The sequence below is a fragment of the Macrosteles quadrilineatus genome, unplaced genomic scaffold (genome assembly GCF_028750875.1).
Source record: "Macrosteles quadrilineatus isolate MER2022 unplaced genomic scaffold, UCM_ALF_1.0 Scaffold_1__1_contigs__length_201487025, whole genome shotgun sequence".
Taxonomy (NCBI): domain Eukaryota; kingdom Metazoa; phylum Arthropoda; class Insecta; order Hemiptera; family Cicadellidae; genus Macrosteles; species Macrosteles quadrilineatus.
The window spans coordinates 166,389,248-166,407,637 of record NW_026542594.1 but is presented as its reverse complement, the minus strand read 5'-3'; the positions used below and the strand labels follow the sequence as shown (position 1 = coordinate 166,407,637).

General features: G+C 35.2%; 1 protein-coding gene across 2 annotated transcripts in view; it reads left to right on the top strand.

The window, feature by feature from the left end:
• LOC128989108 (protein Skeletor, isoforms B/C) overlaps window positions 1-18,390 on the top strand; it is a 94,115-nt gene that overhangs the window by 65,549 nt on the left and 10,176 nt on the right. Inside the window, exons 5-10 of one of the 2 annotated variants that reach the window (XM_054410975.1) lie at window positions 9,196-9,434; window positions 10,074-10,254; window positions 11,334-11,354; window positions 14,629-14,813; window positions 15,664-16,004; window positions 17,774-18,049. In XM_054410975.1, coding sequence (XP_054266950.1) covers window positions 9,196-9,434; window positions 10,074-10,254; window positions 11,334-11,354; window positions 14,629-14,813; window positions 15,664-16,004; window positions 17,774-18,049 — 1,243 coding nt within the window. The remainder of the gene's footprint in view (window positions 1-9,195; window positions 9,435-10,073; window positions 10,255-11,333; window positions 11,355-14,628; window positions 14,814-15,663; window positions 16,005-17,773; window positions 18,050-18,390) is intronic. The other variant, XM_054410982.1, reaches the window with a different exon arrangement.

Sequence of the window (18,390 nt, the reverse complement as noted above, 5' to 3'; positions counted from 1 at the left end):
ATCACACTGGCACCGACGATTGAATACAAAATGCAAATTCCACTAAGTTAGTGCTGTTGTATATCAGGAGATAGCCAGGAAGTTGGGAGCTGGCGCGAACGAAGTGGCACTTAACACAAGTTTAAGTGTGAGTCTGTTATCTCTGACGACCGCCGGCTGTTATCAACAAACTTGGACCATTCTGGGAAATTAAACTGCACCGAAGACCACAAATCTCGGCATTAGGGCATTAGTAGTGGAAGCTGCAGTAGGAGCGATACAAATCGTGTGTATCATAACTATAGAAAGATACTCTACAGCATTTTTAAAATATAATATTTTAAGATAAATATTTTTAATTGAACAGTTACATAGCAAAAACGGATTAAATCCTACATTACACGTTGGATAAAATTTAGTAGCGGTTAGACAGTTGCGTTGGGTTATTGGACATTTGTTATGGACGTATTTTCTCGCCACAAAAGGCCGTTCGACTTCAGATTTTCACTAACGAACTTAATGATGTATTCATTAACTAAATTATCTTACCAGTTTTTGGACATTTAAAAGAACTTTAAAAATGGATTTATATAGTATTGAAATATATAATCCGTCTCTGACTTCTTTGCGCTGTTACTGAGAGGATACTTCTTGGTTGTGTTAATAAAATATTAAATGTAATTAATATTAGTTTGTAAACATAAAGTGGTGCAATACTGTATTACTCTCTTAAATATTGCAAAATAAATCCTGTATATTCTTCAATGCGAAAACAATCTTGGTATTACAAAGAAAAAATAACATGGCTTACTAATATGCAAACTCTAGAATAAATACGGTTAACCAAGGCAAATTAAAACCACTAATTAAATGATGAAATACTACTTATATAGAAAAACACCAATAGTTATCGTTATTACGATTTCCCCGATTAACAAATACTTCGATTTCATTTTGGAAGAAAAATCATTAACATTTTTTACTCGGTACCAAAAGTACTGTTTTTTATTTGATGCCCCTTGGGGGGAGGGGGCGAGGTCTAGTATCATGGGACCAGACTGTACCTCGGACATGCGCAAGCTTGCTGGTCGATGGCCGCGCGCAGCCCATCTCTGATGATAACTGCTGTTACTGTTAATGTTACTCTACTGAAATATTACTCTATGTATAAAGATTACGTGCAATACCACGAGTATTGTCCTACTTGGACACCACTTTCAATACTTCCGTATCCTATACGAAGTAACACACTTGTAATCCTAATTAAACTTTTGTTCTAAGTGGTGTTTTTACTGTATAACAAAATTTTCGTTATATTGAGCCATTTTAAGGATTTAGACAGTATTAAAATAATAAACACTCCATTTCTGTATGTAGGCCAACTTTAAAAAACATGCGTTATAATTTAAAGTACTAAATTGAAATATCACTGCGTTTATGCGTAAGGCGTTTTGTGTTCTTCTTCAATTGATTTATTACTGATTTTGTTGCATTCCCTGATTAATCTTATTATGCCACGGAAGTGTAGCGACATTATCCGTGCATGCACAACCCTCTGCAGTAACGAAAAATCAACCTTTTCAATACCATTTTCCGTGTTTATGAACAGCTTCAGTTATTAAAACTGCAATTACAGCATTTAAGATACCTGGAATAGTCTCTAAATACCGCAATAAATTTGTTCGTATTTTTCCTGACGTCCGTTTATAACAAATCTATAACCTAAAAGAATTGAGTCAAAGAAAGAAACTTGGTCGTCACTGAAAAATAACTATTTTTATTTCTACCTGCTTTTACCTCAATTTGTCTACTGATACCTCCCCTGTACAGCATCAGTCCTATCCTAATGTCTTGATAGTATGGATTATTAGTTTTCTAAAGGCTAGAATAATCCGTAACATGACCCTACTGATTCAAAAATATCCCCATCACCAATTATTCAGTAATGGCTATAATAATGGCTATAGTAATGACTATCTTGCTCCAAGCACCTTTTTAATACAGCTCAATTTCAGTAGGTGCTACAATCGACAATTTGTTCTCGTGCTTGAAATCTTATATTAATTTTTTAACTGGCAGAGTTAAGTGTTTATTCAAAGACGTTTAACCGGTAACGTAAAGCCCGTTTAACAGTTAAGGTGTGTTAACCGTTTCTGTAAAACAAACGCATATTTATTATGTTTGTGCTATTTTATCTACCCGTATAGGGCTCATAAACCTTTTTAATACATTTAGCTCACAGTGAGTTTACCCTCATAATATGTAAAGTCGCAACAATTTTATCGTCTCTAGAACCTTTTCAAGAAACTTCAATATAAGAAAATTGTTCTCAAAGTTATTTGGGTCACCAATTGTTTGACATTAGTAGTTTCACTTCAAAATGTTTACAAAGTTCTAAAATGAGTTTGTGCAACTGCATACTGCATGAGTATTTTCTTTCTATACAACAAAGAAGTTAAATGTACTTCCTAGCTAAACAACAACCAACCTCATTGTTATTTTATTTAGTAGCTGTTAGTACATTCTACGCACGGCAATCAAGTACTGTAGTGACTATAAACTGTATTTCAATCAGAACTGCTGGTTCATAAGTTGTTATTTTCAAGAGATGAAGACAAAACGTTGTCATAACTATAATAATCTGAACCAAAAAACCTCCGTCGAAACACCTTGTAAGTAAATTTCACGTGATCTGTTATTTTTCATCCAATTTCATGCATTTCAAATCCAATGATTTTACAATAAAACAACACCTTTGTCGGTGGGGACGGCGTTTAATTAAAATTGTGGGGTAATTCCCACACTGGTTGTAAGTACAATACCACACATTACATGGTATACTATTACCTAACTTTACCCCGAGGACCACTGAAGCCCAAGGAATTCACCTCGATTCTCTTCATTTACCTGCCTTTTCTTATGTAGACTCTAGTCTGGGAAAGTCTTTTCACTATATTTTTGGTCTTTGAAGTGGTGACCGTCTACCACTCCTTGCAGTTCTATTAGAAATCTCTGTTGTATTCCTTGGAATGTTCTTTTAACAATTGTAATATTTTTCTCTCTCAATCTAGCCCATCTTCGCCTACTATTTTGGCCAGCACTACTAAATCTGAGTGTTAATACATTATGCTTAGCTGTGTGTTCTTTCGAATCCTCCAAACTTCGTTGTCTTGTACAAGTTCATATATTTTTCCCTGTTCTCAAAATAATGTTCAGATTTCCTGGTCAGTGCTCAGGTTTCTCAACCATACAGAACTGGGTGGGAACAAGGATAGGTGTCTTTCCTTCAAAATCAGAATCGTGAAAATATGTCAAGTAGTTGATTTAGAATTTTCGGACAAATAATAACCATCTCGTTTTAATATAAAAGCCAATTTAAAGTTATGGTAGTCTATACATTGAGACTATGAATACTACTATAAATACTCAAGCAGGCAATAAAATTAAATTAGGTCCATAATAGTTTAATCAACAATGTAATAATATATGTTAAACACGTAAAAGATTTGCGCCTTCACTAACTGCGTCACAATATTCCTTACTTGTACAATGCTGGTGTTTTCAGGACAAGAAAAACACAGAAGGGGAAGTGGGTAAAATGTTGTGGTTTTGTAAATCGCCAAGAGGGATGAAATCAAAGAACGCCGAGCAAAGCGGATTTGGTAGCTAGAGCTAGGGGGTGGCGACGGGTACAGAGTAGGGGGGCAGTTTGGTCAAATGACCCCGCCAGTTGTAACACAAAATGGCGACCGGTGTTTGGTCGACACATTTCATTTTAAATTCTTGCGAATCTTTTGCTGAAGTTTTGGGTGAATTTATTTAACGTCGCTTAGTGGTTGTTAATTTTCCTTCATTAAAATATACCAAGAAATTTCTTACACAATAAAAATTTAATGTAAAATAATCATGTAATTTTTTATTGAGGACCATGTTTCTGATAGTGATATGAGTCTTGTAAAATTTTTACTTTTCTAAGAAAGGAAATAAACTTTAATAAAAAAGAGTTTCTTGTTCGGTGTGGCTTTTTTCTACTTTTTAAACTAGTTGTGGCTTTATTATTTTTTGTATCACGTACTTTGTTAAAATTGACGTTAGTCTTTATTGGGTGGTGTTCAATCTTTTCAGCAATACATTTTTAACGGCCACGTGTATATAACTGGTTTTTTTAAATACTAATCTTATTACATACCTCGTCTTGCAGTTCAAATATAGTGTTTGAAGTCCACTACATATGTTTCACCATATATGACATTCTCAAGTGGTTAACAGAAACATTTTATCCAATTTGGACTCGTCAACATGTTACTTCAAATACAAAATATTTACATCGTGACACAAAAAAAAACTAAATAAATAAAAAGACTTGCTGTGGGACCGTCCTACGCATGGCAACTAAATAGTCCCAAAAAACTGCTTTCAAATCAGTACTGCTGGTTTATATTAAGTTGTCATTTTCAAAAGCCGCAGTCAAAACATCATTATTATTATTTTTTTTTTATAAGCGAAACATATGTAGTGGACATCAAACACTATATTTAAACTGCAAGACGAGGTATGTAATAAAGTCTTACTACGCAGTTCAGGAGCTACAAAATGGATTTTTAAAGAGTGTTGTTAAATTTTAAAGGTTTTGCAGGACTGAATTTGACTAACCAAATTTAAAACTAATATTTCACCATACAAGATACAAAGGAATTTTTCAACATGCGACAACAATGCTCAAAGAACAGATAACCTGTCTAGAGATTTGAAAGTGCATTCAAGTTTCTAGTTTTTAGTTTCTTTTGATCATGCAATGCTCCACTTTCCAAGATTAAACCCTGGCCAACGTCTCTCTACGGCATGCGATCGACTCAAAGCGCCGTATACGTACATTTCACGGTCCATATACGGGCAGCTAACGGCCTGTGTCCTGTAATAATCGCTTCAACACGAGAGTACTAGGGTGAAATCTCATCTTAAGTATTCGATTTTTGGGCGTTCGAACATGATCGCATTCATGATTTTAATCATTCATTTTATTTATGTATTTAAAATACCCCTGCCGTAGAAAACCAGCGCCATTTACATATCGTACTAAGAACCTACTTAGCTTTTGACACTTACCTAACTTATAAGGAAGAGACTTTAAAACTTACAATTTAATTTCGTATTTTGTTAAACGTTGATGTTTGACAAACTGTTTTTGTGTGATGCGTTTATATTGTATTATAAGGAAGAGACTTAAACAAAACATACAATTGAATATCAAGGTAGATGTGTGATGTGTTTCATACTGCATAGAACTAAATTGTCTACTTCTGTTACCTAACCCTGTTGCAAATGTACATCACGGGTATAGCGAGCTTTTGCTTTAGGCCCGTTACAAATATACGCCAACCCCGTACGTAGGACGGGTACTCTGCTAGTGCGCTATAATAATAATGAACACTACGATAGGGGATATCTTCCTCCAACGTTTGATACTTTTGTTGCTTTAAGTTTAAAATATAGCTTCCCACTTGGAAGAACTGCGGAGAACGTAAACTCTATGACCTCACAACATCCTACTCTAATCCTTACTCATACTTGGGTTAAAATACACACCTAATACGCACCTGGGTGGTGTCCCCATCTCATAATGATAGTGATATTGACGTTCATATAGCGTGCATTCGGATTTTCCCACGTAAGATTGTGTCCTGACATCCAGGCACTAATGAAACTGAGAAAAATACTATAGGCAATATTAAACAGCTACTTTCGTCCAACTCAAAATCAGTAAAATCGTCAATCATTTTACCGATTTATTTGCCGGAGACGCGGTCAGGGTCATTTTTGAAATTAGTGTCAGCGTATTTTTCTCAGAATTTGAAAATAAACTTTATTGATTAATATTTATTGATTAGTAGTTTTCCAGGTCCCCGTAATATCTTAGACCAACACAATTAGTAAGATTAAAATTAATTACACATTTAATCATAATCGTTTACGTTTTAACACTTGAGCCGTAACGACTGAAGACGGTAGTAGTGTAAGGACGGAGACGGGACGTGGAAGGCGCAAGTCACCCATATAACACGTCGCTGTGTCACAGCTGAAATTGCAACTTCCCCTCTCCCCACCCTTGCTCGGAGCTGGTATATTGTCTCCTGGACACCAATACAACATTCTTATCCAACCGATTTCTCCCAAACAATGAGCTGGTTGGGATCGAAGCGCAATAAGTGCATTATTGCTGTTCAATGTTGTTAGTCTAAAGTGTAATGATGAAGTATCAGAAGTAGGGATGCGTTGTTGCATGGAGGCTCTTGGATATTTTTGTAGGTTAAGTTTATTATTTATTTTTTAACGTTTTAACATTTTAACGTAATTTATAATTTTGAAATTATCTAGTAAAATACAAACAGTATAGTTCGGCCGCTTAGAAAGCGACCTCCTCTAGCATTGGTTTAGCATTAGCGCGCAGGTCGTTTTCTAAGCGGCCGAACTATAGCAATCCGACTCATACTTTTTCCCATTAGCTTGTCAACAACCATTATCATAAGTGGTGGGATCAACAATAATATTTTATGGGGAAAATCACGAATTTTGGAAAGGAAAAACACTTTCAAATCATATTTTTTACAGCTAGGGAGATCCTAAAGTTTTGTTTGGAGTTGAAAATGCAATAACGTACTAAATTTCAATAAAAATATATTTCAACCATTTCTTTTAAATCTGATTTTACACAACCACAAAAAATTCACCATCAAAAAACAAATGCCATGGATTGGTATCGACGTACCAAATTTCATCAAAATCGGACCATAGGTGTGGTTTGTAACTCTGCACACACCGACACACACACACCAACTTAGCTCCGAAAACCACTTTTTTGTTTCAGGGGGTCCAAAACTATATCCACACAAAACTAAAACTCGACGTTGTTGACGAAAACAATACTTTTCTCCGTGTATGGGGGTGAAAGTACAAACAAGTTCAGAATACTGTAACACATTTTTACATTGATCTCTTGACCAACGGTTGGTGGAGCTGTAATCGAGGTGTTCAAACAGCGTTCCAGGAAAGGTCAAAGCTCTACGTTGGCGTGGGCCTCTTGAACAATGTTCAACTCCAACATTAAACATCGAGCGCCTCCCACGCCCAATAACACTTCTGACTACAGAGTACGGACGATTTTACTATTGTAATTGAATTTAATATGATACTCATTTTAAGCTGACGGTTTTAATTTATTTCCTTCAATGAGGCAATAGACCGCTTACACTTTTTGTTGACCTAGGACGCTAGGAACGAGCCCAGAATTGTTTTGCATATTACTTCAGGCTATACCTACTAGTAAGGGTTGCGGCACTATTACTTAGATCAAATCAATCGGGGATTTGGCGGGATTTGAACCCGGGACCTCAGAGACCGAAGTCCTACGCTGTAAACAATAGACCAGCTCACCAGACCGCTTACACTAAACGTTATTTTAATAAACATTTAACATCATTTTCATATTATTTTGCAATATTTCGTGAAATTAGAAACTGCTAATTTTAAACATACAGTTTGTCTCTTACAAATATTACTGAGCCTGATACCGTTTATTGAAATCCGGTTAGTATCAAAGATGATATGATAAATTACTTTTATGTAATAAGGCTAATTACATAAAACTCTTTTATTACATTTTAAATATTGACGGTTAAAAATATTGTGGGAATTTTTATTTAATAATCTAAAATTTATTGTTTTACTAGTAACATCATTGAGGAAATTCAAAACTGAATTAATATATTACCGTGGAAGAAAATAAAATCAACGTTTTTGCAGAATTACACAAAAAAATTAGCCTTTTTACGACAAATTTTGATAGCAAAATATACAATGATATACTGTAGAACCAATTCCTTAGCGATGCAGTAGCGCCTAAACAAATAAAGCAACATGAGGACTGTATCATTATTGCCTATCTTGCGCCGTGGCGGACGTCTTGCTATACGCCATATGACACTCCTGCATCTGTGTACTGAACATACATCTATTTTTCATTAATGTTTTTTTAATATAATTATTATATTTCTATCTTTTATCCTTTTGTTATGAGTATTTATTGGGTCATATCAATACGCACAATTGACTCTTAATGTTAACGTCGCTTTATATTGTTTTGTTTTCAAATTAAGTTTTAAAATAAATAAAAAGGTAAAAAATGTAGATTAATTTTTACATAAACTATTTATAATATACGTATATTATTCCAAAATGATGGTTTATAACTGCAATCCTACTAATATTATAAATGAGAAAATTTGGATGTGTGGATGTATGGATGTATGGATGTATGTTTGTGACAAGTGAACGCGAAAAATACTGGTCGGATTGGGCTGAAATTTGGCATGATGATAGCTCACATTCCCGATTAACATATAGGCATATTCTTATTTAAAAAATCCTTTCGGGCTCCGCCCCAGTGGCTCTGGAGTTTCCCATGTTAACCTTATGAGAAATGGAATTATTGAATCTTAACAGCTGTTTCAATTAAACAAGTTGGTTCTGTTCTATGATGTTCAATAGCATTAAAGTTACAAGGATTACCAACAGGGTGCAGCACTATTATTTCTTTTACATTTATGACAACAGCTAATTTGCAACCAAAAGGTGAGTGAGCGTAGCGAACGAACTTCAACCTGGAGGCGAGTTAGCGTAGCGAACAAAAGTCAACCAGGGCGTGATTGAGCCATGCGAACGAGATAATCTTGAAAATTAAGAAGTTAAACGGGGCAAAGCCCGCGGGTTACAGCTAGTACTACATAAATGTCATTAGATTAATTATGGGGATGTTTTATTTCATTATTATGTGATTAGTTATTTCAGCTGATGTACTATCACAAAATAACCCAAGTTTAGCTAAAAAAGTCCCCAAAAAGAGGAAAATTTACTCTTAGATCCACATGTACTATATATTTCCGCTAAATGTGTGCTTAGAGTTTGATAAAAACTGAAGTGTGTCCTCTAAATATATAAACAATCAGTAAAGCAAAATCAGTCAGGTCTCTAAAAATAAGTTAAATAATATTTAGTTGATATCAGCTAACAAACCTTGTAAAATCAGGTTTACAATAGGATGAGATGGTTACTCACTCTTGAAACTCAATGGCACTTGTCTCCAACATGTGTTCTGTAATATTTACATTCATCTGTAAACCAAATATGTAAGAGTATACTAACCAAGCACGTTGTTTCCAGGTGAACTTTGGGGACGTTTTCATCCCTGCTAATCTGGAAGTGCCCAAGGCGCGAGTGTTGCCGGAATTCCGACGACTGGCGCACGGTCTTCGGTCTGGCAACATCACAGTGTTGGATGCCAAGACATTCTACATCCCCAACCTACACTACGATGGCGCCGGCCCTGATGCTTACTTCTGGGTCGGCAACGGCACGGAACCATCCCCACTAGGCATCAAGGTTGCCAACGAGATGGGCAGGTAATATTCACAACTATGTAAATCATGTTTCCACTCATTGTTGTGGCTTACCCCTGAACCGGGAAGACAAAAGTGGTTTATTTAGCTTTTATTTTCGTCCCTGATCAAAAATAGTTGTATCTTCAACCAAGGTTTCAACGCTATGCGTCATGATCACATACCATGTCGATAAATATCATAACAATGTGATAATAATTCTTGTCGTAGTGACTACCTGATCATGACACAAATAGCGTTTAAAATTAAAGTCCAATAGAGTCCATGTTCTTGACATAAATTCTACCAATACACAAATGGCTTACTGACAGACATCTTTTAAGATATAATTTCTTATCACTATTTCATAGTTATCACTTGTAATTTGTTTTGGAATCTTCGGTTTTGTTATTCTTATAAAGGCTATAAACATGATAGATTGTCAAAACTAGGGTTTGACCGAATCGTTACCGTAATAAGTAAGACCAGAGACAATGTTTCTGGTGCGCAGCAGCTCACCATCTTTGGTGCAAACTACTATTTAACTGTTTAAGTCTACCCAAAGATTTGACAATCAGCTGTGACTGTAGAAGCCCATCATCGAGGACCTGATGGATTGATGAATCGTTCTTTATTTTCAATAATTGATGTGTTTGATTTCAGCCTGGAACCCCTAAGAGGCTACCAAGGAGAAGACATAGAGATCCAGTTGCCCGGTAACTTGACGGTGTACGACATCGACTGGCTGGCCGTGTGGTGTGTTCAGTACAGACATAACTTCGGCCACGTCAACATCCCCAAGGACCTAGACGTGCCCCCTGCCCTGGGACAGACCAAGATCACTGTGAGTCCTAAGCCTAAGCCCACCAGGAAACCTTCTAAAAAGAAGCCTCAGAGGCCTTTGATATCATGGTTGGGCTATTTTGATTATGAATAAAAACTTAGAAAAAACATTTCTATTCAACATGGGTGATAGCAAGTTCCTTCATAGAGATTTGGGCTTAAAATATTAATATTTATTTATTTTTATTATAATTAGCTTTTGGTAATTATTTTTTTTTATTTTGCTATATTTTTTTATTTTTGTGGTGTTATGTTTTATGTGAATTTGTTTGTTGTTTATTTTGTTACTTTTGTTATTTAATAAATAGGCTATACAATGTTATTTTTGTGTTATTTTCCTGTAATAACGAAATTGAGACATTGAGTACAAATAGTTGTTTTCAGGTGTAATTGTAGTTAAGGGAATCATAAACAATTCACACACAAATGTTGCCAAGTTGCACTGCAAGACTAGGGGGATGTACATTACTTATTTCATCGTGATTTAGCCTCCGGATAACCATTATTTCAATAAAGTGGTTTAAATACCTGCATAAAAGTTATCCAAAATCTTGGATAACTTTTATGCAGGTATTTAAACCACTTTACTTATTTCATAAACCAGAGGTATATTTTTGACTTGAACTCTTCACTATTTTACTTTACTGGACGAAGTTTGACAAAATGGTTTCTGCCAATATGTTAAAAATGTTGACCCATTGAGGAGTCAATCCTGTAATAAAAATGTATTCTTTGTTCAAAAGATTGTTTTTTAAATAATACGTACAGTATTTAATTTAAATGGTACCGGTAAAGTGTGAAACAACAAATCAACACAAATATCAAATATGATCTATATCCCAACTATTTCATTATGATATCCGATTTTGTGAAGAGGTTTCTAAAATTGGCCACAGAGGTTTTTTGGATACAATACCCACAAATTCATTGCACTCAGTCAATGAACACTGGCAAAAAATTTTGTAATTTTAAATATAGCATGAAGTAAACTGGAATTCATTAAATTAGAAGTTTTGGTTGTGTATTAGATACATTTATACCTGGTAATAATTACATTTATGTTTTGCTTGACTGGGATAGCCGCCATGGTGGTACAATCCGGTAAGTTTCAGTCTGTTCTTTGATTAACTACTCTATAGTGCTGCTAGACAATTACAATTTATTACTTAAAATCATAAAAGTGATATTGAGCTACTAAATAACACATTGAATTTTTCAAACACTGATATGTCAAATACCCATGCATACTTTGTTCATTTAGTATGCAGAGATTTAACTAGGGTTACACAAAGAAATGGGAAAAGGAACATGCTGATCAAAAGTTTTTTGTACAATATGAAAATAATTATAATAATGGTACTATACCTCGTCAAGTAATCCAAATGTTGTTTGAGGTTAACAACCTACATGTTTCGCCGTAAATACGGCATCGTCAGGGTTACAAAAACGAAGACATCGATGTCACACGCACACAATAAATACACGAATACGAACATTTAATTACGGAAAGACAAAGTAAACATTTAATTGGCATTGATAGGCGTGTGACATCGATGTCTTCGTTTTTGTAACCCTGACGATGCCGTATTTACGGCGAAACATGTAGGTTGTTAACCTCAAACAACATTTGGATTACTTGACGAGGTATAGTACCATTATTATAGTTATATAAAGTAATCCAGGGGCCATCAACATGGAATTTAATGAAAATAATACTGAGGAAAATGAACACACCAGCTTCTAGTTTGGTGTGGCGCAAGTACATAGGGACGGAGCTCTACTCACATTACAGCACGTTAAAACATGTCAGTTGTAGTTTACTGTGGGTCTATACTGTTACAGTACAGTAGACATTCCGATCTCAACACTACTCTATAAACTATATAGGACCACATTTAATAATTGACATACCACTGTGTATACTGCTTTTGTAAAATTGATGTACCTCTCTGTATTCAACCACTGTATGGTTAACCACTTGGTATTCTTTCCTGTATATTGCTACTGTATATAGTGGCGTCCCCATCTTAAATAATTGATAATTGATAATTGATAATTGATAACTGTATTGCATAATTCAATGACTGACATACACCTATAGCTCGCACAACACCTTATTGTATTAGTATTATCTATAGAAAGCAGTTGCTACTGCTTTACACCTTACAAAGCCTCCCTGAAAGCTACTATTGTGTAGTTGACAAACAGCTATATATTACTCTGTATACTGCTACTGTATAATAACGCTCTATACACTTATACTGATACTACTGTATGCCTACATCTTACAATCTGCTCTTAGTGCTACTGTTGCTTGGTTGACAAATTATTCCTGAATTCTACTATAGTATGGTTGTCAAACCGCCTTGCATACTACCCTGTATCTGTATACCGCTACTAACGTTTGTATTGAGCTATACTGTATAGGTAGTGCTTTTTGTTCATATACCACAGAATGGTGATAGCACATTATAATTACGGTGATATCTGTTGGCAAGAAACAAACAAGTGTTATCATTTTCTGGTGAAGGGAGATGTAGTTGTGATGTAGAAGATTATGTCGACATTTTCAGGCCACATTGTTCAGTCTCAGAGCAGATTTCAAGATGGAAAATGAGAATAACAACAATTTTGAATCAGAAATATTGTCTCTCAATGCTTATGTACGGTACCATTTTTTTCAATGTTGTAATTTGTTTAACTAAATAATTAAAGAACAAATTTCCTGTTTTTTTTTTACTTTGGCTTCACGATAAAAAATCTTACCAGCTTCGTGATCTCATTTTGTTTACCATAAATTTTATATTCTAACTTATAAAAACAAGCTGATTTTCTTTGTTTGAAAACAAATATACCAGTAAAGTTTATTGCTGAACAAAAGCATTTTAGCAACAAACCGTCATGCTATACCAAACAACGGAATAATTCAAACAGCCTTTTTACTTCCCAGCCTTTTAGAATAATATATTATTGCTGGTAATTTTACTCGTATAACTATTAAATTACTAACCCAGAAAGTGGTGTTTTACCAAATGAGCACAATATAGTTTCCAGTGATTTTGATGCAAGTAGGTACAGTAGGTAAAGCTTGTCGGGTGAGTTACGTATAATAGTTTACATCATAGTATACACAGAACACAGAACAGATTTGAATTTGAACAACTAAACACATTTTTATTTAAAAAATATAAATAATAATTTTTTTGTATTTCAGAGAATAAAAAAGGCCTACGTTTAGATGGCTTTATTAAAAATTGAATAAATGTTAATGGTACAGTTTGTATAGGTTTTGACATATTCTTTGCTTGGAAGTGAATTCTTTTATAGAGTGACAAGTTTCACTCGTAGAAATACTTTCCTCGTATTCAGAATTTAATTGTTTTGTTGTTAATAGTTCTTTAGAAACTACTATCTTGCGGATTACAGAGTGTATCCTTCTAAAGATTCAAATCACTACTCATTCAATACTGATACTATTCTTGACAGTGGCAGATCTAGTACAGTCACAAGGGGGGGGGCGAATCAGGGCATCTGGGGGTTCGGGGGTACCCCCCGAAAAATGTGTGTAAACTAAGTCTCCAAAATGGCAGTTTTATACCATTTCTTTGTCCAAAGTTGGTGTGACAAATTATTTTACGCAATGTGTATGCACTACTGTATTACATGCAGTAAAAAATATATGTTATATGTACCTTCTTTGCTAATTTAGACAAACTGACTAACATAGCCTTTTATCATTTTGCCACTTGTAAACATGGAATAATTTAACTCACACCTGTTTACAGATTTATCATGCAGCAAGTTTGTGCTAATTGTTTTGACTTAATGTGGAATTTCACAATGTTTGCGATCATAATGTATCTTCAGGTGTAGGTTAGTTATTACAACACTCTCAAGATGGCACTTGTCAATTGAAGTGATTCACACTACACGCATTTTGCATTGTTGCGGTGGACGAGTTTATAAGCTGAGGAGGGGGTGGTTACCTCGTCAACAGCATAGCATTGTTGTAATCAATTGCAGAACTGACCATTTACAGTACTCCTGCTGAGTACAGTACTCCATCATACACACAAGTATTTTCCTACACAAATATTTTCAAAACAATACAATTGCTATTCTTGGTACAACAAAAACTAATTGAACTAGTTGGGATGATTGATGCTTCTAGGTGTCACACGGGGTAACTCACTAAGGATTACCTCCCTTTGGAGGCATTTGAGAAATAATTGATGAACATGATATTAAAACAATTAAGAATGTCTAGTTTATACATAGTCAACGTTACTAATCAACAATCAATAACACATGACGTATCAGTAGTGTTTTTGATACAAAAGATGAATTGACCAGTACATTGTTTTGACTTTTGCAGACAAGCAGCACAGCGTCCAGTCCTACCACACAGTCATTGCCTCTACTGTCCAACTGCCGTGAGATGCTTGATGAGAGACTGCAGGTACAGTGGGAGAAGCAAGGTGACCATGTAGAGATACAACTGGCAGGACGTATACGGGAGGACCAATACCTGGCTTTCGGCATTAGTGGGGAGAATGGCAGGTGAGATACAAAATTAACATGGACATTCAGTACTCTTATTAGTATTAGAATAGATCGAGTATCAATCAAATTAACCTAAGCTAAGAGTGGAAGCAGGATGAGAAGAAGAGGAGTGACAAGTTAGAAGTAGATGTAGACTACTAAGAAGAAAAAACAAACCAACGAGATGTCATCCAAACCAATAATAGATACACCAATTATACATTGCTAAGAAATTAGAGAATACAGGTACCTATACCAAGATGTAGGAATGGTGAGAGAACAGTAAAAAAAGTACACTTCGAGTTTTTTTTCACACAGGCTTAGATTGTCATTTCATGACCCTAATTCTCCCCAAAGAGAAGGATTAACAAGGAGGAAAACATTCTTAAGCTAGTCCTGAACCAAAACCTGACACAAGCTTTGACCCCTCCTCACTGCAATCCGCTATTCCTCAAATTCCTTCCTAAAATTAGTATTTGTACAGATATTTTTTTTGTCCTAGGACACTAGGCACAAGCCCGGAATTGTTTTTCACATTACTTCAGGCTAAATCTATGGGTAACGGCATTATCACTTAGATAAAATCCATTGGTGATTTGGCGGGATTTGAACCCGGGACCCAAGGAACAGGAGTCCCGCGCTCTAATCACTAGACCAGCTCGCTCCCCCGATTTAATTTGCACAGATATAGCACATAAGAGTTTTAAAATCGCTTTAAAAGTATTCTCTGTAGAAAGAGGCTGTGAAAAGACATTTCACATTACTTCACCCTCTTAAAGTCAACGAAACTTGTACATGTTTTTTTATGTTTCAAGGTTTAAAAAACTCTACCTCCCATTGCATTAATTTTGATCATGATCTTCTACAGGCCAGCAATGGTTGGAGCAGATGTAGCTGTTGTGTACTACAACATAGATCAGAAGACCTTCCACGCCGTCGACTACTACATCACTGCCTCGTCTCAATGTGATGGCAAGAACGGGGTTTGTCCAGACGAGAGGTTAGGAGGCCGCAATGACATCACACTCATCTCAGGGGAGCGCAAGAACGGAGTCACAAGTGTCAAGTTCCGAAGACCACTGCAGACAAACGAGCCGATCAATGACAGACCGATCCCCAGCGAGGGAGAGGTATCAATCATTGCTGCCATTGGTCCTCTCAACTCTCGCAAGGAGGCTAACGCTCATGACTTTAGGGACAGAACTTTAGGTAAGGTTACTGAAAAAAGAGTAGTTTAAAGAAAATTGCTAATAAATAATGAGAAGATAGGTATTTTAGGTAACAGTTAGGAATCAGCTGGATTTATATAAGATTAAATGAAGTACCTAGTTTTTTGAATATTTTAGTGGGAGTCCTTGATAAATGTGAATAATTTACATTTATATTTTTTCTTATCACGAGGGAAACTTCTAACAACTGACAGCATCATGAAAAGTAACAAGATTCATCAAAATAAATTTATGTATGTGAAACGTTTTTTGTTACTTTAATCAAATTGTGTTCAATTTGTTTCAAATAAACTTGCAAACAACTCAACAACAACTAAACAACTTTTCTTTCTGGAAAGTCCATTATTAGGCCCCTGAATATATGGTTTGACCTAGAAATAATTACAACACAAATGAAACCATTGTAGTTTGATAGTGAAAAGTATTGTGAATAACATATCAAAAGTCTCCAAAAATATCTTTGGTGGAACACCACCATTTTTCCAAAATGGCGGCCAAATCCAGTAGTTTTTTGCTTTTTATTGAAATTCTGACTTTCCAGTTAATATTGGTGAAAAGTCGTAAATACATTTCATTTTCCTCCTGAAATTACCTTTAAAATGATACCAAATACATGTACGTACAACCAAAAATAAACCCCGCAGAAATAATCAAATATTTCAAATAAAAGTTTTCCAATAAATTAATGTAATAAGTTAGTCCAAGCAAACTAATAAAACAGACACAGGGATCGTATAAAAATTTGCAAGTAAACGTTTTATGGTTTTATTTTTATTTTTGTGGTGTGCAGAGTGACATATCAAAAGTTTCAAAAAATCAGTCCACGGGAAACCCCTAAATTAATTATATTAAATGGCGGCTTTTCCCAATATTGGACAAATTTTGCAGAAAGAGATACCGAATACTTTTTTGCACATTGTTCGAGATATTGACTTGGGACCACCGCCAATATTTATTGGGTCGTTAGTACTATACTTCATTTTGATAGGGGACTCGTTTTTGGCCACCATCTTGGATCCGCCATATTGGACATATATTTTTTTAATGTAATGATAGTGTTGTGACACATCATTTCAAACCACATTCTTATACTGATTTCAATGCTGAAATCCGTTTTTAAATATCTTTTTTCGTTTAGAAGATATGTTCAAACGAAAACTCTCCCCATACATTTCTTATGGACGTTTCGTAGTTTGATATTTTTTTCAGATTATTTTTCTTATATATCCAGTTCTTATTTACGGTTGCAGTTCGTTCTGGCCTTAAAATATTCAGTATTGTAAGGGCTTCCATTTGAGCTCTTGAGCATTAAAATCAGACAAGTTAAAGACCAGCTAAGAACCTCAGAACAATATCAATTTTAACTTTTTAGAAATAAATTTTTATTAAAAGATTTATAACTCGGGTTGTTAATACGTCACCAAGTTCTTTCTGGTCTCAAATTACTCAGTAAATGTTTGGCTTTGATTTAATTAACTATTAAACAAAATCTGACAATTTTAAAATGAGTCATGGATCTTAATTTAACATAAAAATGTATTTATTTTTAAATTTGTCTTTAGTTAAGTACGTATATCCCCAATTCTAAATCACTCCCAAAACTCTTTATAGTCTTAAATAATTCGTAACATTATGACTTTTATTTTAGCTATGGTTTTATTTAGAAGTGATTTTATTTATTTTTTGCTTTTTCTTCAATGACAATCTAACAAATATAAGTACCGGTACTACAAATCATTTTGTTTCCAGATGATATACGTATTGACTTCAGCTCAAGAAACGATCACGCTTGCACCAACTCTTTATTCAACCTCCCTGACGAGGATGGTGTGATGCAATGGAAGCCGGAGGTCATCATCGGTGAGACAACGTTCTCTGTGCGGATAGGCCCGACTGGAGGAAAGCGTGGCTATACACCCATCACTGGTCATCCGTCTTGGGGAATTGCATGGTGGGTCAACGATAAGCTGATCCCTGAGCTCTATGTTGAAAGAGGCCAAACGTACACTTTTATTGTGGAAGGAGGTAAGTTAAATCATTGACAAAAAGAATTAATTATAGACCGTCAGCTGTGCTGCGGTTACCATAGCTTCTGGCGCACACCGCTTGGAGCGCCATGTATTTACGGCGTACGCGCTACGTAAACTACAGCGGTGTGCGCCGGAACCTATGGTAACCATGGTAACCGCAGCACGGCTGACAGTCTATATTTAATTCTTTTTGTCTATGGTTAAATAGATTTGTGATTACAAAAGCATGATATAACGTTAGGAAAAGATTACACTTTACTCCAATAACTTGTTAATTGTCTAAATAAAGTTTACCTAAGACCGTTTTTTAAAGTAGCCGATTCAGTTCAGTTCTTG